This window comes from Eublepharis macularius, chromosome 2, assembly GCF_028583425.1.
Source record: "Eublepharis macularius isolate TG4126 chromosome 2, MPM_Emac_v1.0, whole genome shotgun sequence".
In the NCBI taxonomy this organism is placed as follows: Eukaryota; Metazoa; Chordata; class Lepidosauria; order Squamata; family Eublepharidae; genus Eublepharis; species Eublepharis macularius.
In genome coordinates, this window is record NC_072791.1 from 167,945,862 (window position 1) to 167,972,194 (window position 26,333).

General features: G+C 43.0%; 1 protein-coding gene across 1 annotated transcript in view; it reads right to left on the reverse strand.

Moving 5' to 3' along the window:
• HEG1 (heart development protein with EGF like domains 1) overlaps nucleotides 1–9,832 on the reverse strand; it is an 84,869-nt gene extending 75,037 nt beyond the window's left edge. Inside the window, exon 1 of the mRNA XM_054972162.1 lies at nucleotides 9,340–9,832. Within this exon, the coding sequence (XP_054828137.1) occupies nucleotides 9,340–9,637 (298 nt within the window). The 5' untranslated portion in view covers nucleotides 9,638–9,832. The remainder of the gene's footprint in view (nucleotides 1–9,339) is intronic.
• Nucleotides 9,833–26,333: the final 16,501 nt, after the last annotated feature.

The following is a 26,333-nucleotide window of genomic DNA, read 5'->3' on the forward strand; positions in this document are numbered from 1 at the left end:
AAAAATTCAGACATTCAAACAAACATCACAACAGTGCACTATAAAAGTGAATATACAAGACAGCAGCAATCAGTTTGCTAAAAGCTAGATGGTAGGCGACTCTGAGGGGAGGGCTTAGATCTTCTCTTCTCCTTTGTTGCACATATTTAAAACAGTAAGAAATAAACAGCAAAACACAAAGTCACTCTTTCCCCCAAATCATAGCATAATATCAGAAAACAAATCAACAGCATCTATTTGTTTATATGCACAATACTCAAACAATTAAAACTGCATTATATAAATGTATCTTGTTAATGTCAAAACATGCATTCTAGACCCTACTGCACTGCAGCTTTATCTACTCATAAAATCCATCTGTGAAATAGATGAATGCATTTTGACTCTCTGCCTCCAGCAGCAGCTTGTATACATCAAATCACTTTCTGTATACACAGCATACTTGAAAAATCCTTCTTAACTTCAATAGAGCAGCCAATTTGTTTCAAAGTCTCCAGGAAAAGTCCTTCTGCCATATTTACATTCTCACACTTTGGTTCCGGGCAATTGCAACTTGGCACAGAACTACATCAGTCCAAAAGCTAACAATCATGGCCTCTTGTGTACCAACTGCATCCAGCTAAGCTCATTCACAGAAAGCAACCATAGTTATGTGTCTTACATGGCTGGTTTTCCCAAAATGATAAAAGGGATAAGAGAAAGAGTCCTCCCCTCCCCACCCTGCCCCAAGCACAATTATTCTGGTGCTCTGAATCACATACATTCATTGAGACAAGAAAAGGGACTGTTACTTTGTGAGATCCCTATCATGTAAAGAATCCCAACACAGACTTCATTCTGGGTTCTTTCATCTAAAGTGATATAGTATAGAATTGGGTATACAATATTGCCCTTTCAATAGTAAATAAGTTCAAAGGATAACCAATATGAGACCCAGTATAAATTTAAGGGTAGTTCTGAAGATGTGAATGCAAGTCCTGTTATGAATCTTCAGATCTGAAGTCTGGTTATTTTCTTCAATAAAAGTCAGACATTGGGAGCTCTGGCTTTGAAACATACTTAAATACAAGTCAACAGGCATGAAAGGGTATCCTTTTCAGCACTTTCATTCCGCTACAGGACGTTTAGTTAAAAAGAAAGGGCTCCCTCTCAACTCTATTCACCTCTTTACAGGTTTACATTTACCTATTTTTCTCCATGATTATTTCAACTGAGATCACATTACAGCTTTAAGAACTAATGCTTAAAAGAGTCTTTTATTTGCTGTTATCTGCCAGTCCAGAATTACATCACATCCTGCACGAGATAAATATTGGTAATATCCTGAAGAGAGCTGAAATTCAACATCTAGCCCTGTAACACAAATAGAACCAAAGACTGATGAATAGGGTTAACACCTATTCTGTGCTAACTGGGTTTTCGAGCCACCTTTTACCATTTGCACCAAGGGCAAAAAGTTTTTGCATGTAAAAAGTACTAAAACTTCTAGATCCAAATTCCATAGATTCAACTACAAAAATGTGATAAAATACTTTAGAAGTAATTATAATACTTTGGTGAATTGTGAGCCTTGAACTACCATTGAGCAAGTAAGTATGAGCCTCTCTAACATCATATTTATTATATCTCACTAAGTGTCTTTGACCAGCTCTTCTGAAAACTCTAAAACTTGAGGCAAATTCTTCACTTAGTCATACCACTTCAGAATTTGTATTTCAAAATCAGGCCAACTACATATGTGATTAATGTACCATAATAAATTTGCAATAGGTACAAGCATCTATTTTACAATGGCTACATTCAGATGTTATAATAAATGGTGGTTTAACTGTGCTTTATACAACAAATATCATTTGTGAATAAACTTAATTTGTCTTGCTTCTGTCTTCACTCCCAGATGGAGGTCATCTATACTGGTTTCTCTGTGACCAGGCAGCAATGAAGGGAGGGCTCCATAATATGTCGTAGTTTGTGAATTCATATACCACAACAAACCACAGTTAATCAAGCAGTGGTTAACAAACTAGATACAAATGCTATTTTAAAAGCTTGTATTGGTGCCGGATGGCTGCCTGGACCACCCACATTCAGATGTTGAAATAAATGAGGTTTGATCAAGTTATGATTTATAAACCTTGATTTACCATGATGTCTGAATGTGGCCAATTCATCTAGCAAGGTTCCAAAGGCTATTTCCAGAGACAATAAAATGTGCCATCACACAGGGCTAACTCGTGGCTACATAGTGGTTGGCACTGACCTTTAACATAGATTTCCTGGGTACGCCTGCACCCTGCTTATCACTCACTTTAAAAGATTTCCTTGTACAGATTTATATCTTTTCCAAATTATTATTTTAAATATCCTAATACATACCACAGACAGATCTAGGGCATTTGATGGCAGTTGTGTGGTCCAGTCCTAGCAGCAACAGTGATTGCAGATGGCAGATATTTATCCCCAGCCACAAGGGCATTGCCTAAAGGTATGAGAATGGCAGTTGTTTTCCACTTCTGGGCCCCTTTAGCACAAATACATTAGGTCCCTTTTGGGCGTTCCACCTTATTTGTGTCTCTTCCATTCCTTTTGGAGTTTCATGACTTTTTGTTGCCTTCCATATAAATGCCTCCTCTTCTGCCACTGCAAGTCACCCTTTAACTTTAAGCCCCTCTTATCGCCTTATGCTTGCTCCTCACCTCACAGGCCTTCCTACTTCATTGCTCAGGAACTACAGATTATCTTCATCCCAATGTATTTTGAGCTACACAGACCTTCTTCAGGACAAGACTAACTGGAACACCTTCCTTGAAGGCTCACTCACTGCTCCTCCTAAAGAAACACATTTGGATAATTTGCAGTTTTCTGTGCAGTTGCAATCTTCTCTCTTGCATCTACTTTGGGTTGTATCACACTCTTTTTTGCTTAGTCTGGTTTCTGCCCTCTCTGGCTTCCACTTAGTACCTACCTACTTTGCTGCCCTTCTTACCCCAGAACTCTTAAAAAAATATCACAGCCTGGTTTGGCTTGCTCCACATGAAAACGTGTATGTTTGGAGCCCTTACCAACTCCAGACCTAATAATAAAGTCCAGTGAGAGCAGCACTGGTTGTTACAGGTCTGCACACAGCCTGCAGAAACTCTCTCATCTCCTTTGCAAAAAGGCTCTTTTACCCCTCTGTTCTTGATTCTGAACCCCCAAGTGCCATGGCTGGCATGTCAGAAGCATGGGTCTGGAGACAACATTACAGCCAAACAAGCAAAAGTTATTTTAACAGCTCTGAATGTTGAAGTGTTTTAGAACTTCCTTTACCCAAGGGAGCTGCATTCTTCTAAGATTATATTATTACTTGGGCTGACTGCCTCAGCAACACAGTCTCTCATTTCCCTTTTGGGTGGGAAAGTTTTTTCTCCTTGTTCATGGACTCTAATTATGAGTTCAGCCTGAAGGATGAATGTGAATGTTTTGAGCAACCCCAACCAAGAAACATGCTGGTTATTATGACCCGTGAGAAACAGCAGGACAGTGGAGGAGCATAGTAGGAATTAGGAATTATGTGCCCATACATTCCCAGGTAACTCACTTTCCCACCAATATCCCTCAGAATTTCTGTGCCTACTCCTAAAGAGACCGATTAAAAACGCACTTCTACAAGCCTCAGTTCTAATATGAGTAATACTTGCATTCACTGAACTATTCTCCACTGATGCTATCGACTTATAAAATTACTGTTCAAAAAGCATAATTCTCTCTCTCTCACCTCTATATGCATCATACCACAAGCCATCCAAGATACAATCTTTATTTCCACAAACAGGCAAAGCAACGTTTAAGGGAAATACTTGTATCTTTCTATAACCATAGATTATGGTTATAGAAACAAAGGAGTTTAAAGACTAGCAGAGAGAGATAGAGTTTCAATACTATTATGTGTCATCAAGCAGCAAAAGTTGCAAGGAGGATATAGACCCTGAAGGTCCTTCAAAACATAGAAACAACCCTGAGCAATAAGATGCTCGGAATTCTCTCTCTTTCTCTCAATGTGTTTGTTTACTGAAACCTTACAGACTACAGTCCCAACCTTGTTGAGGCTGTGATTACTTTTGAAATTCTGAGAGGGGATGGTGAGCACCACCCCAAAATGGCTGCCACAGGAAGAGGAGCCAAACCAAAATAGCTGCCTCAGGAGGCAGAGCCAGAATACCTCCCTCCTCATACCTCCTGGGAAGAAGGAAATCCTGACAGGGGAAAGGAATCACACACTGACTAAGGAAAGCCCACCAGTTCTTCTCATTCTCCAGTGGAAAACTCTATCATTTGAATGAGGGAAGCCAAAAACAAGTCCTACCTTACTATGGTCACACCCACTTTCTGAAAAGCTCAGTGGACATAAAAGGAAATACTAGTGGAAACCATGGGGAGCCCTGCTATAGACACTAACAGTCGAAACACACGAGATGAAATACCTAGATTCAACTCGTGTTCTCTTACCTAAAGGTTTGTCGGGAAGTGTAGGCGTCCTTGCAGCTTAAAGTTTAGCATTTACAGAGCAGCAGGGAGAAGTGCAGGTGTCCTTGCAGCTTAAAGTTTAGCATTTACAGAGCAGCAGAGAGGGATGTGCGGGGGTCCTTGCAGCTTAAAGTCTCCCAGTGCAGCCAGGCGTCACTCTGCAGGGCCAGGCCGGGTGAGGGGAAGGGAAAATGCCATGATGCACCTTGAGAATGGGAGGAAAGGCACCCCACGCCTGTACTTCCCCCCTCGCTGCTTTGGAAATGCTAAACTTTAAGCTGCAAGGACGCCTGCACTGTAAGTGCTAAACTTTAAGCTGCAAGGACGCCTACACTTCCCGTCAAACCTTTAGGTAAGAGAAAACGAGTTGAATCTAGGTATTTTGTCTCGTGTGTTTTGAGTCTAAGGCTTAAAACTTTCAATAGACATTGGATAGTTGCCTCCAGCTCCACATGGGCATACAGCTAAACTACTCTGATTCTTCTGCCCAGAATGTGTTTTTACCTACTAGTCCAGTGGAATCCCCAGAATAGATAAGCCTGAATCAGTCTTCTGGAATCCCAGAGATGATCAAGGAAAGGACAAAACACTACAGACATGAGGGGATTTACAACCCAGAGGACCTGCCATAGGACAGTTCCCAAGACTAGCCATCTATAAAGACTATCAGTACAACAAATAAGAAACGGATACTGATTGAGAGCCAAACTATACATTACCACTGTCACCAACACCCGTTTTAGAGGAGAATTGCCAGGAGGGCCCATGGTGCAGTCTCACCATGCAATCTTGTCGTTCCCCCCCAAAAAACTGTTTCAGCACTTGAAAAGGCATGTAGGGGGTGGCATGGAGCCACCGTGGGACTAATGAGGATTGGGTCTTTGCAGCAATTTTTAAATGGCTAGCTATATTCTCCTCTAAAATGGTGTAACGTGTAGTTTGGCTCTGAAAAGGAGCTAATTTGGAATTTGTGTTTCTGCATAGTTTACCTGGGAAACTTAGGTTCAGGTCCTAGTTCACTCACAGACATGCTGGGAGGTCAATCCAACTTCCAATCAGGGGCCTCTGCACCCAATTTCATCACCTAATCCTGTCTTCTCCCATTGAAAGGAGATGTGAACATTTTCTTTAATGCTGCTTGCGACCTCTCTGCATCTAGTAAGGCTTAGGAAAATAGTATTTAAGTGTGCTTTTGTACCCATGTTGCTCTAACTTTCTGAAATACCATTACAGATTCTCCAATTGTCCCACACTGAGTTCTTGCATAAAAGAGAAAGGAAGAATGAAACTTAACAAATAATTTTTTTAATCTCAAGAAATAGAAGAAGGTAGTAGGGCCCAGACAGGTAATTACTGTAACATCCCAGAGTTATAGCCTTCTAAGCCCACGGACTTCAGAGTAACTCTGCTTAGAATGGCACAGCTAGTGTTCCATAACCATCTTGAGGTATCTACATTTCTTAGCTGCTGTTGCAAAATGTCCTCAAAACACCCCATGTGGGATAGGAAATTCTTAATCATCTATCATAACCAAACAGAAACTAAGATCCAGAGTAAAGTGCACGGAGCTTCCTACGGTCACAAAAAGACACAGAATGAAGGTCTTCTGAATCCCTGCCTAGTTTCTTATCATGGAGAATTGTTCCTTCCTTCTCATGTAAATGCACTATTTTCCACTTTGTTTATAATTAAGCAGTGAAGAGCTGTCACAATGGAGTAAGACCATCTAGCCTGACATCCTGTCTCTAAGAATGAGCAGTGCTGGACTGCATATAAGAAGCTACAACCGTAGCATCTGGTCAACAGAAGCTGTACCTTCTGGTCAAACTGCCGAGCATTCTGCTACGAGCCATTTACCAAAAAAATCACTCACAATCTTTGTTTAGAATTAAATTTTATTCTTTCATAACAGCAGTTTTATATTTAGTGCCACTTCCTCTCTTACATATTCTAATAATTGTTTTTGATTAATCCAATGCCCAACTCTAGTCTTACCTTCAAGATTATTGCAAGGGAAAATACAATAATGATTGTCAAGGATTAATTCTATATAGTAGCTTTGGAATGTACTTGCTGAAGTTCAGCCTCCTGAAGAGAGACAGTTTCTCCCACATTTATTCTCCTAGATTCAGCAAGAGCAATCTGCATACAGACGCAGAGTTGTAAATCAAGCCTTGAATACCCAAAAGGGAAACAAAATATATTACCTTCATTCAGCCTCAAGCTCTGCATAGGCAGAGCTCATGTACTGGCTGAACAAATTATCAGTCAGCTCTGGTAGAAATGATCATCATCAGGGGCAAGGACTCCACTTCCTACTCACCTCCAAGTGGAGACATGCAGCAGAATGAACAAGCCCATAGTCAGCTCTAATCTTTGCACAGTGATTATTTAGAAAGGGTCTAAACAAAATCTGGGTTTTCTACAGCAATGTATGTGTGTGGGGGGGGGATTAATTCCTCCTTCTCTTTCAAAGTGTAACATTCCTTTGGAGCCCCTGTTATCTTAATTTCCATGTATGAGAAGTAAACTTACCATCACAAAACCTAATGCATACCATTCCAACCCAGAGGCAATTCAAGTATGTTCACTTCCATCTTTATGTTGCCACCATACATTTACAGCAATAACTGTGATGCTGTAAGAAAGCTAGCTTCTTCCAAACTGCCTCCCCAACTCACACATGCATGTCTCAGTGCTAGACCTTATGTCCCCTTAGAAAGCTAGGCACTACAGTTTTTAATTAGGTGGCTTTCTTCACCCTTCCAGAACTACAATTCTATGTTGAACTAAGTGTCTTTAGATGTCCCCAAATACCACAGTATTCACATACTGCAAGACATTCTGCTTCTTTCATTCCTACTCAAACTGTCATTAGCTCTGTTCACAAGTTACGGTGAATGCACAGAGAATCCATGTACAATGTACACTTCATATGTGTTGAGTAATTATCATTTTAGGTTCAATGCACGTACAGCTGAACATGTCATTTAAATCCCACATCCATCCACATACTGGTCCCTGGTTTCTTTTATAAAGTGTGTCTATGTGAATTGGGTATGTTCAAGTGTACAGTTCATATTTTGTTGCCATTTGTATGGCTTATGGCTTCGGCCGGAAAAGCAATAAACATATTATTATTATTATTTATAAAGTGAATGTGCATTGGCTTTTTCTTACAAAGAGGTGTATGCCCATACAGACAGGCTTTGTGTGTGTTCACTGTAACCCCTGAACAGAACTGCTACATTGTTCTGAGTTCATATACAGCTGGAATAGGAAGGTGCTGGAGAGTGCTCCTGTTGCACACTGTATGATTATTTTAAATCCATTTCCATTCACATTTATGGGATGACAACTGTTTATTGCTTACTATGGATTATCACCCCACAATATAAACCATTTTTATAGCCCAATCTTAGGGAATTAATGAGAAGGGGAAAGGATGGCTTGCTTATCTTTCAATTGCACTTATTGGGGGTATTAGCAGATTCTAATGTGCATTAACACAAAACTGGAAAATAAAACATGTGTGATGTTCATTTCCCCCCCAAGAGCCATACAGTTGCCTTGCCATGTTCGAGTATCAGAGAACAGCTGGACCCCAAACGACACTATTACTTAATATAAATCTGCTTTCTGTATTTGTATATGATCTAGCCTTATTATCATTAACATCCCTTTCTTTAACCACCTTTCTTTAAAAAGTGTTCAAAAGTTCTTGGTCAATTTGATGTTACAAAATTTTAAAACAATATTGAAATAAAAATATTTCACAGGTTAATAACAGATTCTGTATAAGTCAGATGTTAAAACATGAAATAAATTTTCTCTCCTTTTGCTTCCCGGTCAAGCCTTCATTGACTCTAACACAGGTCATAATCAGGGGGCGGCGGAGGAGGACCACTAGTTTTACAACATGATGCATGTTTAACTAATCAAGTAGATTTGTGGGTTAAGTTTAATTCTTCTGATCACCTACTGCTTATCTTAGTAACACTCTTCTGTATACTGTACTTAAGTAGTTCAACAAGCACCACAAGTTTAAGCTCATCCACCCATAACAAGCCCAAATGCATTATCTCTAATACCTTTTGAATTCTAATTTGTAGCATTTGGAAAAAAATACTTATCAGAACATAAAATTTAACTTCATAAATAATACAGTCTTTAAATCAATGCTCCTAAGAAGCCGTCAACTGCCTGCCCCTCAAATCCAAACAAACAAGTGAAGTTTTAACAGGACAAACTCGCACACTTGCGTTTTATTTATCCGGTAGCTGCTCCTGCACATCTCCTCCCCCATGTCCCTTCTCCCAGCTGGAGCTGCAAAGACATAATTCCCCTGTCTGACCTAGCTAGGAACAGAGCAGCTGTTGGGGGTCTACTCGCTTGGCACGTCTAAGCGCAGGCAAGTGGTGCCTAAGAAGCCTTCCGCCCCCAGCCCTAGAAATCCCCCCAAACCATTTCATTACAAAGGCGTTCCATGCCGAAGATCGAGGCAGGGAAGCAAAATAAGAAAGGGTCGTGTTGCTGCTGTTGGTGGGTTGTGTGTGTTATGTGCCGTACAGTGTCAATAACGGTCCCACCTATTCTCTCTTTTCTACCCCTCCCCCAAATAAAACCTGGAGAGGCTCTGGGGCGATCAGCGATCGACAGACGGGCAGGAGTTCCTTACAATCTCTAATCTGCAGGAATCCCCGGCCCCAGACTAGATAAAGTGTACTGAAAGGGGGGGGGGGGAATGCAAAGCCCCCTGGAGCAGCTGCCGCCGGCGTTGTCTGCAAAGAGCTTCCCCTCTCCACCCTTTCCCCTTCCCATCCTCTCACTCACCCGGGTTGCTGCTGCGTCCTTCTGTTGCCGGATCCCAAGCCCCGCTAGATGCAGTGGAAGGCTCCGGGCTCTTTCTCTCCAAAGAGGGTGCCGCGAAAGAAGATGCCTCCGGCGTGGGTGCAGCTGACCCTTGCAGCCCCGTTGTGAACTGAGGACTGTAGGTGGAGGACGATGAGGAGGCGGAGGAGGGAGACGAGGAGGAAGGGGAATCCAGAGGAGAAGATCCCACGAAGAGATGCAGCCCCAAGAGCAGGAGGAGGCTGGGTTGATGGAGCAGAAAAGTGCACGTTGCTGGCATGATGCTCGGGGCTTCACATGCCCGGTGGTGATTATTATTAATGGTAATGAACACTAAGAATAACTAGAGAGTGCGGTAAGCGCCTGGCGCAGGGGGCGGAAGGAAGAGGGCGCGCGATCAAAGGGCAGTGGCAGCCTGCGCTTTAAAAGTTCCCCGCGTCCATTGTGAGGCTGCACGAGAAAGGGAGTGCATGGTCGAGAGCGGAGCCGGAGAGAGAAGTAGCCCAGCCAGTGGCGAAGAGCCGCATGCTGGCCGCGCGGAGCCTGAAAGTAAAAGCGCACAAGGGAGGCCCCGCCTAGGGGCTGACGTCACCGAGCAGTGCGGGTCCCCTCCCCTCCTCCGTCCGCCTCAACAACGCCCCCTCCCCCGTGGCAGCTGCTCCGGTGGCGTTCTGGGCAGCTGGTCCCAGGCAGCGAGAAGCCGAAGGCCTGTCAGGGACGGGCTGGAGGGCCTGAACTTTTGGAGAGTGGCAAACCAAAGTACCGGCCCAGCTGTCAGGGCAACAGAAACGAGGAACGCACACTGTGGAAGAATAAAAAAGAGTCCAGTAGCACCTTTAAGACTAACCAACTTTATTGTAACTGGGCTCTTTTTGATTTTGCTACTACAGACTTAACACGGCTAACTCCTCTGCAACACTGTGGAAGGAAGAGCCTGAATTTTTTAAACAAGGACAGTTCTGAACCCACAGGCTGCTTTGCTTTTTACATCCAGTAGTCAAAACTCCCAAGAAGGTAAATGCCCGTACCTGATTTACAGGTACAGGAGAATGGAGAAGCAGAATGCACCACAGAACAGTCACATTTTAGGGTTGCTGCCAGGGCCCCAAATGATTAGCAGGTGTTGTGGCGAGCATGGCAGGCACTTAACCCTCTTCTGTTTGCACTCATGCACCAATGTGCACTTATTCCCACAGCACCGGTCAATGACATCACTTCCAGTGCAGCCTCCTAAAGAATTGACCAAGGACCATTGGCTATTCTTACTATGTTTCAGGCTGATTCCTAAAGAATTGTGCCTGGTGTGATGCCATTGCTTCCAAGTCGCACTAGAAGTGACTTTATCAGCTGGGGACATGAGTGTATTTGCACTCATTTTCCTGGCCTGCCTCTTCCTGCCAATCACCAGCAATCAGTGGGCAAAGGCAGGAATCCCAGGACACTGCCTGCCACCAGTGGGCACTCAGGAAGCTTACTGCAGGTAGAAGCGCAGCACTGGTCCTTTCCACATGGGGATGGGCTTGTGTCATTTCCCTGTTGCAGGTGTGGCTGCTGATACAGGGCTGCAGCAATGAGCCTTCCATATGACAGGATTCCCTGCAGTTTCTCTGCCCTAGTCCCCAAGCAGTGGCCATCCCTCCGTCGCCTTGGGCCACCAGGCCTTTCTATTTTTAAAAAATCAGCACTAGAATATAGTTTTATTGATATTCTGTTGAAATAATAGGTGTATTCCTAGATTTTGTTTTAGTAAAGGTCTTTAACACCTTCTGTTACAAAGATAAGCCCTTTTTTTGTATCACAGCAAAGGAAGGAGCTAAAGACTTGCTTTAAAAATAATGAAAGCAGAGAATTTAGACAACCTATTACACTTGTTGTTATAACGGTATAGAAGTATGATGATACTCGTGTGCTGATTTTTTAAAAAAAATAAAAGCCCCCCAGTGGCAGGTGGAGGAAATGATTACCCCTGGAGATACAGTCAGGGAAAATGACGGCCATGTGGGTGGGAGAAATTCAGATTTTCTCACCCACACTGCAACCATTCAGGCTTTGTTGCAATATTTACCCAACATTTCAGAGCAAAGGATGTTTGAGAAACATCTGAGAAGAGCTGAGGAAGCCCTAGAAGGTGCACAAATGCACCATGAGGATGTAGAGAAGCAAAGGGGAAAAACACTTCCCAACAGCAGTGAACTCGGGGCTAGGGTTGCGAACTCCCAGCTGGGAAATTCCTAAGACTTGGGGATAGAGTATAGGGAGTACTGATTTTGGGGAGCTCACCAGGGATGTGATACTATAGAGTCTACCTTCCAAAGTTGCCGTTTTCTCCAGGGACAACCAATTATTGGGCTTACACGGGTCAGAATCAACAAAAAAGAGACTACAGTCCCCAAGGAAAACAATCAAAATTTCAATATATGGTTCCAATTTTTATCTTAAAGTGCAAGGTGCATAATAAAGTTAAGCAGTGATTGTAGTCAATAAACTTTCATTCTGTTATTGGTATGCCACCAGCACTCCCTTAATAATCCAGTATCTCATTTCTCATAAATACACTTCAGTTGGTACAGACTTCATAAACATCATACAATAAATATGCAATAAATATGCAATAAATATTCAATAAATAGTAAAACCAGTATACATGTATGTGTAAAGATTGTACTTTAGGTCTTCAAGTATAAATATGTTAAATGTAACAGTCCATTCATTCCCGTGGTGTGAAAAGACAATTTTAAATACATACCGTTCCTGCAAGGTGGCCGAGTAACTCAGTACATCATAGGTCAGTATGAAGCATATCCTTGTCACACTAATTCTGTGTGTTCTTTTATTCCAGAGTAATCCAAAAACTTCACTCCCAAACCTTGCTAGTGTTGTCTGTCCCTCAAGGATGGAGTGGGGTGCAGCTTACTCCCAGAATGTCCCGACAGGCTGCTAGCTTGAATCCTGTTTCATATATTCTTTTTCAAGGCAACAATTTTCTGGTTCAACATCAGTCTGCTGTATTCTCCAGTCATTCTTTCTTTGTGTCTGCTAGTACACAAACTTCTGAGGAAACTTGGAAATGATGTCATACCTCTCTAGGAACTGCCAGAAACTTTATGGCACTATATAGTTTCTAGAGAGGACTAACATCACTAACAGGCTTTCCCAGAAAGGAATGTTGCTCCATTGGCCCAACAGCTGTTTTTAGCAGTGATGAAAAATGGGAGCTGAGGGAATCCGTGTCACCACCAGGGTGGCTGGCAATCCTATGTATGCCCCACTTGGTGGCTGGCAACCCTGTCCAGGACAAATAACCTCTGTGGAAATGGTCACAGCAAACAGAGGGATCAGGTGATATCTTTCAGCTCTGCCAGTGTTCTGTTGCTTGTAAAGGGATGTTCAGAGTTGTGATCCATCACCTGCAGTCTAAAATGCTGCCTTGCACCATGACATTGTAAGGTCTCTCATTTGTGGGCATGTATACATCAGGACTAGGAGAAACCAGCCCTCAGGTACAGACTAGCAAACCTAGCCACACATGGGATAGAACCCTGCAGACACTCCTTTTGCCCCTTCACACATTTGAGATCAGTTCCATATGATTGTCAACTTGCTTTTCACATTTTGCTCTATTGTCATTTGAAAGTAAGACCTACATTGCATTTTACTGATTTTATTTTCAGAAAGCTAACTATTCAAGTTTCACAAAACTATGAAGCTATTAGTATTTTCCATTGAATCAACATGTCTCGTTCTTATAATAATCTACAGATCTATTTACTCTGAATATTCTCTTCCTTTGATACTCCAAATTTTGTTTCTAAATAGTTTTCTCATTTCTATCCCCTGTTTATGATACCATGTCTAGATTCAGAATAGGGTATTAGTAATGGAAAAGTCTTAAGTAGGGGAAAGGGGGATGGAGTGGGAGTGTATCCTTGTCATGAGTACGCTAGTGATATCAGAATTTGGAGTGTGATGTTCCGTTTTCCTGCCTGAAAAATCCAGCTCACAAAAGCTTATGCTTTAGATCAATTGATAGGTAACGATGATGAGTTCTTACCATTTTTTCAACTGAAGATTTACCAACTTCTGCTGAATGGCAATATTTACAATTGCAAAATTTGTTAATGTCCAAATATGGTCCAGCAGCTTTGAGTGCTTCAGAATCTCCCTCACTTTTGGAAATTCTTATTTAATCAATACAGAAAGTGAAATCTACAATATTTGTATATAAATATTTGGGGTCAATTAAAAATATACATAGAATCTTAGAAATGAATGGAATACTGATCTGAGTGTCCAGTTTTGCTAAAGTAATGGGATAAAGCTGTAAGGCATATATCTGTTGCTACTATGGATCTTAAGCTGTGAGTCTTCCGCAAAAATATAGTTTAAGGTATATTGGACACCATAGCATTTTTTTACTAAAGATTTAAGCACAGTGTCTAACTGTTGGGGTGTAATTCACAAAATGCATCTCTTAAGCATATGCTTTGGTCGTGTTTAGTCATTCAGCCTTTTTGGAAGGAAGTTATTAGTCATATTAATTTTGTGTTAGAAAACTCATTTATTTTTGAGGATGTTAATGCACTGTTAAATTACTTGCCTGTCTCTTGGAATCTACCCGTTGGTCAACGAAAATAGACCCTCTGTGACTTTACAGTTGCTAAAAGACTTATACTTCAACATTGGAAAGACAAAAGCCCACCTCCTGTAAACCACTGGATTGAAGACATAAACTTATCAACATGTGAACATATTACATACAGAAGGTAACTGCACATGGACTTATTTTTAGATATTTGGATTTTTTTATAGATATCTATGTATAGATTTGCTAATAGTGTTTTTGCATCCAGCACTGGTTTCTTTCTTTTTCTCCTGTTTTTTATCTTGTTCGCTTTTTATTTTTGTTATGGTTTTGCACTAAGAAAGAAAGAAAGAGCTGAACCAGCAGGTGTTTAGTATTTAGTAATATTCTTAATACAACAAGTGATTCAGATGTGGAATTCGCTGCCAGAGTATGCCTAGATAGCCTCAGGCATAGATGGCTTTAAAAGGGACTAGATAAATTTATGGAGGATAGATCCATCAGGGGCTACTACTAGTGATGGTAACTAAAGGGAACTTCCACATTCAAAAGCAGTGAACCTCTGCATACCAGCGCCAGGAGAAAACATCAGGGGAAGGCCTCAGCATCTATGTCCCTTGTTGTTGGACCTGCAGAGTAACTGGTTGGTTACTGTGTTGAACTAGATGCTGAATTAGATGGACCACTGCTCTGATCTTATATTCTTACGATAAAGATATCATGCAAAAAATCTAAGTTTTTCAAACCGGTGAATCTGCTTTTGAATTTATGCATTCATCAGAAATGAAATGTGCTGTGATAATCTGAGCCAAAGTCCCACTAGAAGAAATGGAAGTAGTCTGTACTGCTGCCAGTGTTCTTTGGATAGCCCAGATGAATTTAAAAGCAATCTTGCCTTCTATAAGTGGTACTCACTCTGAGGATCATGGAGAGCCACATTCGCAATTCCTGTCAACCCAAAGCGCCATGTGACATGACTACTGCACCACCAACCACATATTAAATATATGCATTAAATATTTAATCATAAAACATAGCTATTTTATTGCCTATGCATTTAATCACTTGGCTGTCAGCTTAATACATGACTGCTTTTCTGAGATAGAGGCTCAGTTACATTGGGTTCTATGCTGGAGACAGCAGTTCTGTGTTGATTTTAATCTTGTTGATTTTAATCTTTGAAAGTGCAGATAAGGATGTCTCACATCTCTGTGTTGAGGGGAACATTGAAATAAAAGTTTTGACTAATTTTGACATTTTTGAAAGGTGGCTTACTAATTTGAAGACTTTTCACATGTGTATTTTGAAGGAATTGTCTTGCCAATCCATCAGAGCTCTTCAATTCCACAAACTCCATCAGTCCATCTGTATTTCCATTGTGAGCTGATTTCTTCCCCTGGAACATGGGTGGGGAAGTACTGCTCCCTCCCTTGCTTTCAACAATTTGCTTCTGAGTATTACATGCTGGAAAAGGAACAGTATATGTTCCAAAGACTAGAAATGGACAGAGTGAAAATCTGATTTGTTCATGCCACTTATTCTTCTCTTGAGATTTGTGGAAGATTAAGTTTAATCGTTATATATGAACACACATCTCTGTGGTTAGCAAGATACCAGATATTTTAATAATATATAATTATCCAGTGAAGAATCAAGATATGGAATAAATTGTATTGGTTCAACTTGGGAAATAGATTAACTTGACAGGGTATTTTATCCTTCATGCAAGAAATCAACTTGGCAAGAACAGAAGTCAGAAGCAGACCATTTTAGAAAGATCAGAAGCTAAAATCCTGAGGAGGAGGGAATATGAGCATTTATAGCATATTCTTGATTTCATTGGCAAAGCCAGATTTCCTTCCATCTCAAAGAAAATATTACATGTTAGAAATGTCTGATAAAATGAGCTAATTCTGTGGGAAGATCTGATTCCTCACATTTTAGAGCTGACTGCATAAATGTAATGGATGATCTTATGATTAGAGATGGGCACGATCCGCATTACGGTTGAAAAAAACCCATGATAATAGCGATCGCGCGATCGTGACCCAGCAGATCGTGATCATCCACGGCCAATGATCCAGCGGTTGGGAGAGGCCTGGATCAGGGCGATCTGGCTCAGTTCAGGGAACCAGACACTCAGGCGCCAGCAATCTATTCTCCTGGCAACAGAGCCAGGGGAATGCCTGAGCTCTGTTTGCCCTCCTTCTGTCGCCCTGGAAACCCAAATGGAAGCCCAGCTTTCCTTGATCAGCAGGGCTTCCTTCCAACCATGGAGCAGCAAAGCAGTCACCAGTTGGGAGAAGACACCTAGGGGAGGGAGGGGGAAGGGGGTGTTCTGTAGCCATGGGCACTCCAATCTCATCCCTGCAAACCCTGATAGGCAGCTCTGACGGCCAAACACAGACCTCCTGTGTTGCTGAATGGGCTCGTCGCCGTCTCCCCATGCCCGCTGGGCCCGGTGTACGCCACCAGCACCCACCTTCCCACATAGCTGGGAATAGCAGCGCGCCCCGCTTTGGCCTCCACGATCCACGGCTCGGGAACGGGAGATGATCGGTGTGGATCGTTAATTCGGGATTGTCGCCGGCACCGATCCACGATCAGCTGGATCATTAATTTTTTTTTGATCATGCCCATCTCTACTTATGATTATGCAGAACCATCATACTCTCAAATTGAAATTGTGTATCATTATAAAGCTTAAAAATCAAGAAAGTGACAAGTGTATGCAGACAGGATTACAATTAGAAGTCTGGGGAACACGCCCCCTCCAGTCATCAGCAATTGTCTTTAAATAAATAAAAGAACATAAAAGAGTCTGCTAGATTGAAATAATATAATTCATATAGTCCAGAATCCTGTTTCCTACAGCAACTAACTGAACATCTCTAGAAGGCCTGCAAGCCAGACATTGAGATCAAAACTTGGGGAGTGTCTTAGCTAATGGGCAACTAGGGCATCTGCCCCAGGTCCCACCTGGGCCAAATCCCCACCCTACCCCAATGGGGGGGGGAGTGAGAGAAGAAGAGCCGTTTTCCACAGTTGCTGCTGCTCCTGCCCACCCAGAGCTCAGGCAGCTGATCTGGCGGTGTCTTCCCACCCATCTCACTTGCTTGACACTGGTGGGTGGGTGGCAGTGATTCTAGGGCCTCATCCTGGAGTTTTACTTGGGGCCCAGTTTATTAAAAACTGCCCCTGCAAAACCCCTATCAGTGGTGGAGTTGTCCTTTTTTTCTAAACTGATAACATCCAGACTCTTCAGCCTTTTATTTATAGTGTTCCAACCCCCTTGATCATTTAATTTGCCCCTTTTCTGCACTTTTTTCTCGCTCTATTTTGTTCTTTTGGAGATGGGATATGACTAGTGTGAGAGGGGGAAATGAGATGCCTCCAGAAGTCCTGGTGGGTATCCTGCTTGTATATATTCTCAATAAAAATCTAGCAATTCTATATGAACAGACAAGATCCTATTATATGTTTATTTGGAAGACATACTCAGCTTCTCTCTGCAATTTTCTTTCTGTTCCTGTTTTATTGCCTAATTAATTACATTCTGTTCTCTTAAAGGCTAGCTGCACTGTTTTTGAATCAATGGTTACTTATCAAAATAAAATGAAGCGGCATATTAAAGAGTCACAATTCCAGCGTAAGCTTTTTTGAATATGAGCTCACTTCATCAAACACTTACAATTGCAAATCCATCAGACCAATATGTATGTACAACAGAAAGGGGGTGGGAGATGTTACAAAGAGAAGCCAGTTCAAAACAAAATACCAGATTGATGGATTAACCCAGCATGGGCATAAAATGCTTCCATTTGTTGTAGTCAATCTAATTGTTAGAGCAGATTAATGAGCCCAGCTGTTCAGGGCATTTTTTTCAGCCACTTAAAGGAGGTGGTTATCTGCCCATTACTTTAAAAAAGTATTGGTGAAGAATAAATGTCCTGTCTCTAATTTATCCTTCCTGTGGAAGGTAACAGATTGTTGTTGCAGAGTAACTCCAAGTCTTCATCTAGAGACCACTCTAAAGACATTTCAATCAGGCTTCAGGCAGGGTTATGAGGAGATGGAGATGGCATCGGTAGCTTGGCTGATGATCTACAATTCAATGCTGACAAGGGTTGTGCCTTTGTTGTTATTACTGGATCTATCTGCAGCTTTTGATACAGTGCACTGTGCCATCTTGTTGAGACATTTGGAGGCACCAGTAGGTACCAAGGGATGTGATTTGAAATGGTTTAAGTCATTCCTTATAGATAGGACTCAGATGGTTGCTGTTGGAGACCAGTTATCATCGGTGTGAGACTTCTGCAGGGTTGCACAAGGCTCAGTTTTATCTCTCATGTTGTTTAATCTCTTTGTAAAGCCATTGGGATAAATAATTTATGGATTTGGAAATGGGTATCATCAATATGCTAAACACACCCAGCTCTATATTTCTTTGTCCAGACTGCATGGTTCTGTAGAGGTCCACCTGAGCCGTGGTTTAAGTGGCTAGGATGAACAAAGCTGAAATTCAGTCTTGACAAGATGAAAGCAATGCTGGCTGGGAAGGCTGAGGTCTTGGAGGGCATTATGCAACCTACCTCTGACGAGGCCCAGTTCACCTTTTGCAGACTTAGTTAATAGTCAGTTAAAAACAAATTGTGAAAAATACTTTCTTCCAACTTCATATAGCATGAAGAATTGTTTCTTAACCCATTAGATCTATCCATGTGGATCAATACCACAGAAATCTTAAAGCTAGACTTTCATAACACACTCTCTTTGGGTCTGCCCTTGAAGACAAATTGGACACTCCAGCTGGTGCAGAACAGTGCAGTATGATCACTATAAGGAGCTAGACAGAGTGTGGTTATTTTTCTGCAGTGGTTCCTGGATTCAGTTCAAGGTGCTGGTAATAACCTATGAAGCTTTCCATGGTCCAGGAGGACCAACATATCTACAGCCACCTCTCATAATATACTCTACTACAACAGCGTTGAGTAAAAATTTCTGAAGGTGCCACCCTGCAAATAGGTGGGACCAAAAGCTGCCTGCATCCAAGCATTCTCAATTGTGGCTCCAACCTTGTGGTACAGCCTGCCTGGCAAGATCATGAAGGCTCCCATAGTCTTTCATTCCACATAATGTGTAAAATGCAATTGTTTAGGAGGGTATTTTTATATAGGGAATAGGATTGTAGTTTTAATGTCTGAAAAATTGTAAGCAATATTTATTGCATTGTTTATTGTATGTATCATACTATTTTTGCATCATTTTCTACTTATGTAATTCAGCTTTATTGCACTGTGTATTTTATGTATGGAATGATAGGCTGGCTAAGAACATAAACAGCATTGCTCCTTGGCATCTGCTTAGGCCTTCAGCTCCATGGTTTACTAGGGACCTGGGGAAATGAAGTAGACTGGAAGACAACTAGAGCAGTGCTGGCAGATGACTCAAGATGGATCAGATAGAGCCCATTTTCAAGCCTATGAAGCAAGGGTGATGGCAGTGATGAAGGCTTACTTCTCTGTCACCATTGTGTTAGCAGCATTTCATTCAGCTTGTTTAAAGTGGATTGTGAATTTGACACCTAAGTCTGACCCTGCCAGTTATGTTAATTTGGCACCAAGCTCTGAATTTTTGCAAGATTTGCTAATAAAATCTCTCTAATCCATTCCTACTTGGTGACCAAGTTGAGAGCAGATCCCACACCTGAGGTATCAGAAGCACCTGCTTGTCCTGTTGCTGTGGATACATTCAGAATGATTTTGCTCATGGATGCTGAAAGGATCTTTTGGAGTGTGAGAGCCAGCATGGGTGCTCTTGATCCGTGCCTGACCTGGCTTTTAAAATCATGTAGAGAAAAAGAGCTGTTGGTGAAAATCATCAATGCCTCGCTGACTCAGGGGGCTCTCTCTAGAGCTTTGAAGGATGCAGTTATTAGGTCTTTGCTTTAGGGATGAAGTGGCCAATTATAGGCCAGTTACTAAATTACCTTTTCTCTACTTAAAGTGATAAGAGCATATGGTAGCAGAGCAGTTCCAAAGGTTCCTGGATGACACATCTGCCCTTGATCAGTTTTAATCTGGTTTCAGGCCTGGATCAGGAATTGCGATGGCTTTAGTCTCACTGGTGCTAGACAGTGAACAGTCATTCCTATTGATACTGCTAAATATGTCAGTGGCCTTTGGCACAGTTGACAACTCCACAGTTGGAATATGAAGTTGGTGTTAAGGGAGTAACCCTTTGATGGCTTTAAGTTTTTTCTATCTGATCAGACACAGAGTTTCCACCAGAACTGTAGATGCAACTGGATGGGATTTGTTAGGAAATGAGATCATCCAGAGCTTTAGGATTCAGTGTCCTCAATACGCAGATAACACCCTGATCTGTATTTCATTCATTCCGTGCAGGTGCACACACAGGCCTGCTGATTTCAGAGATTTCCATAGCTCAAGATCACTAGGGGGCGTTCCCACCTCTCAGTGCGCATGCGTGACCATCTTTCCTGCCAAAAACGGCTCCTAAGAGGCGGAACACCCCTGACATACCCTCAGTCCTCTTTCGCGGCCCTACAGCAAGGGAAGTACCAAGAGTGTTAGCAGGGAAGGAGGGAGGGCATGTGTGCCTGCATGGAAGACCTAGATGAACAACAGTTACAAGTAAGTGAAACACTGTTTTTCATTGACGGTCTTCCTGTGCAGTCCCACATGGGAGATTACAAAGCTTAATACCTGGGTGGAGGTACTGAAGACTCGTCACAGAAAGATTGATTGTAGGACTACTGTGCCCACCGCTGTCTCCTTTCTGTCTAGGATGTACAGTGTGTAGAGTTTGACAAAGGTATTGGCTGAGGCCCACGTCACCGCCTTGCAGATGTCTTGAAGAGGGACACCTTTCAGGAGAGCTGCTGACGATGCCTGGGACCTAGTAGAGTGGGCGTGAACCTCCAGAGGGCAAGGTAAGTTAGCAGTTTTATAACACGTTAGTATCGTCTGAATGACCCATCGAGCTAAGGTTTGAGAGGATGCTCTCTTTCTCTTCTTCTGCCCCGAAAAATACAGAAACAGATTGGAATCTACCCTGAAGGGTTTTACCCTATCCAGATAAAAGAGAAGTGCGCTGCGTACATCTAGTGAGTGCAGGGCTTTCTCCGCTTCCGAACTGTGTGCGGAAAAAAACTGGTAAGGATATTTTCAGGGAAAGATGGAAACTAGACACTACTTTAGGCAAAAACTTGACTTCAGTTCTAAGAACTACTTTTTCAGTATGAACCTTTAGGTAAGGGGATTCACATGATAATGCAGCTAATTTCCCCACCCTCCTAGCTGAAGTGATGGCCACAAGGAAGGTCACTGTCATAGAAAGAAAACGCAGAGGTCACGTGGCCAAGGGCTCAAAGGGTTTAGACATCAACCGGGTCAAAACCAAAGGTAAGGACCATTGAGGGACAATGGCCCTAATTGGAGGAAACAAATTGTTAAAACCTTTAAAAATAGTTTAGATGTACAATGAGAAAAGACCGTTTTGCGGTCTATTGGAGGGTGAAAAGTGGAAATGGCCACTAAATACATTTAATTGAAGAATTAGCCAATCCCCTTTGAGTTCCCATAGAAAATCAAGAATTTCAGGCAGGGGAGAGAGGAAGGGGCCTGAACCCCTATCCCGGCACCAAGTCGTAAACTTATCCCACTTAAAGGCATAGGACTGGCAAGTAGACAGTCGCCTTGCATTTAGTAGTACATGAGTCACTTCTGAGGAGAAAGTGTGTCCTGTCTGATCAGCCAGGCCACCAGTTTCTCTATCTCGTGGTGAAGGACCCTCCTCCAGAACAGGAGGTCCGGTACTATTGGGAGGCTGTACATACGAGACTGCAGGCACAGGAGGGTGTGAAACCATGGTTGACGCAGCCAAAACGGGGCTATCAAGATGACTGATGTCCTGTCTTTCTGAATTTTGCTGAAGACCCTAGCTAGAAGTGGAAATGGGGGAAATGCATAAAAGAGGTGTCCCGACCACCTGAGTTGAAACGCATCTCCAAGAGACTTTCAGCCTAAGCTGCCTCTGGAACAAAAGTCATGAGCCTTGCGATTCTCTTCCGAAGCGAAGAGATCTACGTTTGGAAAACCCCATTTGGAGAAGACGTGTCCTGGAGGGACCACTTGTGGTTGTCCCCTTGTAGTCTGCTCAGATGATCCACTATTGAATTGTCTACACTGGGGATATGAACTGCCTGCAGCCATACTGAATGTTCTATGGCCCACATCCAGATTCTCACTGCCTCGTTGCACAGAGTCACAGATGCCATGCCCCCCTGTTTGTTTATATAAAACATAGCAGTTGTATTGTTGGTAAGGATCTGGACGGACTTGTTCTTCACGGTATCGGAAAAGGAGATTAATGCATATAACACAGCCCTTAGTTCCAGCAAATTAATATGCTCCCCATTTTCTGAATCATCCCACATACCATGGGCATAAGATCCCTCACAATGGGCACCCCAATCAACAACAACAACAAAGCCTTTATTTGCATATCTCAGGTTAAAGCACCCCAATCTAAAGGAGAGGCATCTGTAGTGACCGACACTTGAGATTGCTTACATCCAAAGTCAACACCCCTGAAAAGGTTTGAGTCAGCCAACCACCAATTCAGTGAGCAAATGACTTTCCTAGGGACATTAAATCTCCTATGTTGGGAATCCCTTTCCAGGGAAAATACAGAACTAAACCAGAGCTGCAGTGGGCGCGTATGTAACCTAGCCAGTGGCACCACCACAGTGGTAGAGGCCATGCAGCCTGACAGAGTCTGCAGGAACCATGCAGACTGAAAACAACATCGGTTTAGTCTCTTAATGAGAGTCTTGATCTTCAGGGCTCTTTCCAAGGGTAAGAAACCCACATCCCAGATGCCATCCAGAACTGTCCCTATCAATTGAATAGATCTGGTCAGGGTAAGTTTAGATTTCTTTTGGTTGACAAACAACCCCAAACGTAAGCAAAGTGTCAAAGTAGTGGAAACCTGTCTAGTGACATCTTCCGCTGAACCACTGACGATCAGCCAATTGTCCAGATAAGGAAAAATACAGCACCCCTGGACTCTCAAATGGGCCACTATTACCGCCATACATTTAGTAAAAACCCTTGGTGTGGTAGCTAATCTGAAAAGTAGTACCCTATACTGGAAAACATAGGGCCATAGGAAAAACGGAGGGATTTTTTATGCCCTGGGAATATCGAAATATGAAAGTAGGCATCTTTTAAATCTATAACTGCAAACCAGGAATTTGAAGGCAAGAGAGTCAAGACTGCTTGTAGGGTAATCATTTTAAATGTATGTATTCTAATGAGTTTATTCAGGTTTCGGAGGTCTAGAATAGGTCTAAGGCCTCCATCCTTCTTTTCTACCATAAACAAGTTAGAGTAGAACCCCAACCACGAGGAGCAGTCCATAACTTCCTCAATAGCTCCATATTTAAAAGTGCTGAAAGCTCTGATAGTACTCCCGATTGAGGAGTATCAAAAGTAAACACAGGGAGTCGTAAATAAGGTATTTGCAAAAACTAAATTTTATAACCAAACAACTATTTTTTTTAACCCAAACATCAGATGTTATTGTACACCAGTCAGCCAAGTACGCACTCAGCCTGACCCCAAACAGTGGCCTGTAACTGTCAGAATTGTTTGTGCGCCTGGGGCTGTTCTTTGGCATGCTGTTGATGTGCACCTGGCTTATTCTTTTGATTTTGCCTCCGTCTGGAGAACGAAGACTGTGGGCTTTGATAAGACCTCTGGGTTGTGTAAGCATACCTGAGGTATGGCTGGTAATGCTGTTGACGGCCTCTTTAAAAAGATCGGTAGTAAGATCTGGACGAGGCTTACTGCTGATGTTGAGGCAGGACTCTGTAAGAGCGAGCCGTAAGGTGATCCTTCTGCTTTTTTTGATAGGTAGTCATCCGTCTCTTCAGAAAATAACATGTTCCCCTCAAAGGGGAGGTCCTCCACTTTAATCTTGGTGTCTGCAAGGAGTGCTGTTGTTTTAAGCCAAGCGTGGCGACGTAGGACTACTGGAGAAAGTAAAGAGGTGTCCACCATGCTTCTGCTAGCATTAATCTGGTGGTGGGACAGGCGGATCGCCTCTTTCTGGATGACCCTGAGGAAAATCTTCTGAGCCTCAGGCAGTTTAGGCACGAAGGTCGCCACTTTTTTCCATAACAGGAGTTGATAAGCAGCCATCATTGTGGCTTAATTTGCCACCTTCACCCCGAACGCAGCCGAGGTGTAACACTTGAGCCCCCATTGCGTCTATCTTCCTACTCTTCTTATCAGAAGGGACCAAAAGGGAGCCCTGCTTAGGCTTAGCCTGCATCTCCTCTGTTACTAAAGACGATGGAGGAGGGTGAGCCGAAAGGAAAGGACAGAGATAATATTTCGTTCGATACAGATTTTCCACTTTCCTGTTGGTAGCCAGGGTGGATGCAGGCTTCAAGTTTAAGCCCTTCCACAACTCTACAAAGCATTCGATCTATAGAAAGGCAACTGTAGGGGTAGAATCTGAGTATATATTTTGCAAGATTTTATCTGTGAATTTCATCTCTGTAGACGTCACATCTATTTCCAAGGCCTTAGCCATACATTGGAGCAGCTCATTATATGCCCTGAAGTCATCTGTAGAAGAAGCTTCTTCCATGAGTCCAATCTCTCTGTCAGGAGACTCAGATATCGGGGAGTCGCTAGCCCGAGTATGTCCAGTGCCTCTTGCCAAGTCTGTGTCAGACGGCAGCGAGGTCCTCCTCGAACCTGCATAAGAACAAACTCGCAGAGATGGAGACCTGGACTCTCTCCTGTAAGGGCGGTCTGAGTAAGAGGAACCCTCCCTGTGATGATAGAATGGAACGGGTTCATCAAGCAAATGATCATTCCTCAGGTAACTTCTATAGGAGTATGGGCTGTGCCGATGTCTGGAACGACCCCTCCGCTCCCTAGATGATCTGGGTGACCAAGAGTTATGAGAGGGTGATCTAGGTCACCCCGATGATGTGAGGGGCTTTCCCACCAAAATCACATCCTCATCCTGAGTCGCCTTGGAGAGAGGAGTGCTGCGTGTTGATGAGTGGTCTCCTGAGCCCCTATGTCTCTTCTCTAGGGATTCAGAACCGGTATTTTCCAGCTGACTCAAAGGGGGAGCCGAAAGCATACTCTCCAAGACAGCCTTGTCCTGCTTAGATGAATGCTTCCACTTCTTTTTCTTCTTCTCCTGGCTGGATCCCGCTGAGTCCGGAGCCGGAGTTGGATCCGAGGGCTTTGGAACTGAGGAGGGATCCTCCTGATGTGAAGTTGGTGGAGCAGCAGCTGGAACTGAAGGTGTTCAACTCCGAGGAGTCTTCAGGTCAGGAGTCCTCCAAGGAGAAGCCGAGACCGCAGTCAATATCGAAGGTGGTCGACTTCTAGGAGTCTTTGGAACCGAAGGTCTTTGCTCAGAGTGGACAGCTGGTTCCAACAAGCTCCAAACTGAGGTGGCGGTCGGCTCCGACTGTCTAGGTTCCAACTGACTCAGTGAAGGTCAGGAGCGAGGTGTTTTTGAGCCAGTGGAATCAGGGCCAGGTCAATTAGCGGAACTGGATGAGGCAGATGACGGTGCCGTAGCCAGTAAGTCCGTGGCTGCCATAGCGTGCTTCCAAAGGGAGGCTTGTAGTCGACCCACCCGTTCTGCCCTGGCCTTGAGAGTAAAGGCACGGCAGTGCTTATAGGTTTGAGCTTTGTGGGTTTCCCCCAAACAGTATAAGCAATTCGAATGGCCATCCAACCTTGTCATCTTTCTATTGCAGGATACACAACGCTTGAAGAGAGCTGTTTCCGACATTGCAATGAAAAGAAGATCTGGAAACCTCTACTATCGGTGGCAAAAGAGGAACTGAGGGTATGTCAGGGGTGCTCTGCCTCTTAGGAGCCGTTTTCGGCAGGAAAGACAGCCACACGTGTGCTGAGAGGCGGGAGAGCCCCCTAGTGATCTTGAGCTATGGAAATCTCCAAAATCGGCAGGCCTGCGCATGCGCAGTCCCATGTGGGACTGCACAGGAAGGCCATCGAAATTAAGTACTGCTTTTCCCTTTGCATGAAAATACCAATATTTTTATTTTTCATTATCGTAATGTAGAGATACTGCAACAGCATAAATAAAAAATTAGCAGCAACTTAGCCTACAAAGCAAGAACCAGCACTTAATCCCATTTCAAAAGCAATAATTAACATTGATTCATCAATGCCATTGCTGGCCATGGGTGAGAACAGGAAATAATTAAGTTGGAAGCAGAAGAGAAGGAAAGAAATTTAGAGACAGACGGCATCCCTGAGAAACCTGAATAGTGCTTTGACTGTCCATACTGGGCAACCAAACACTG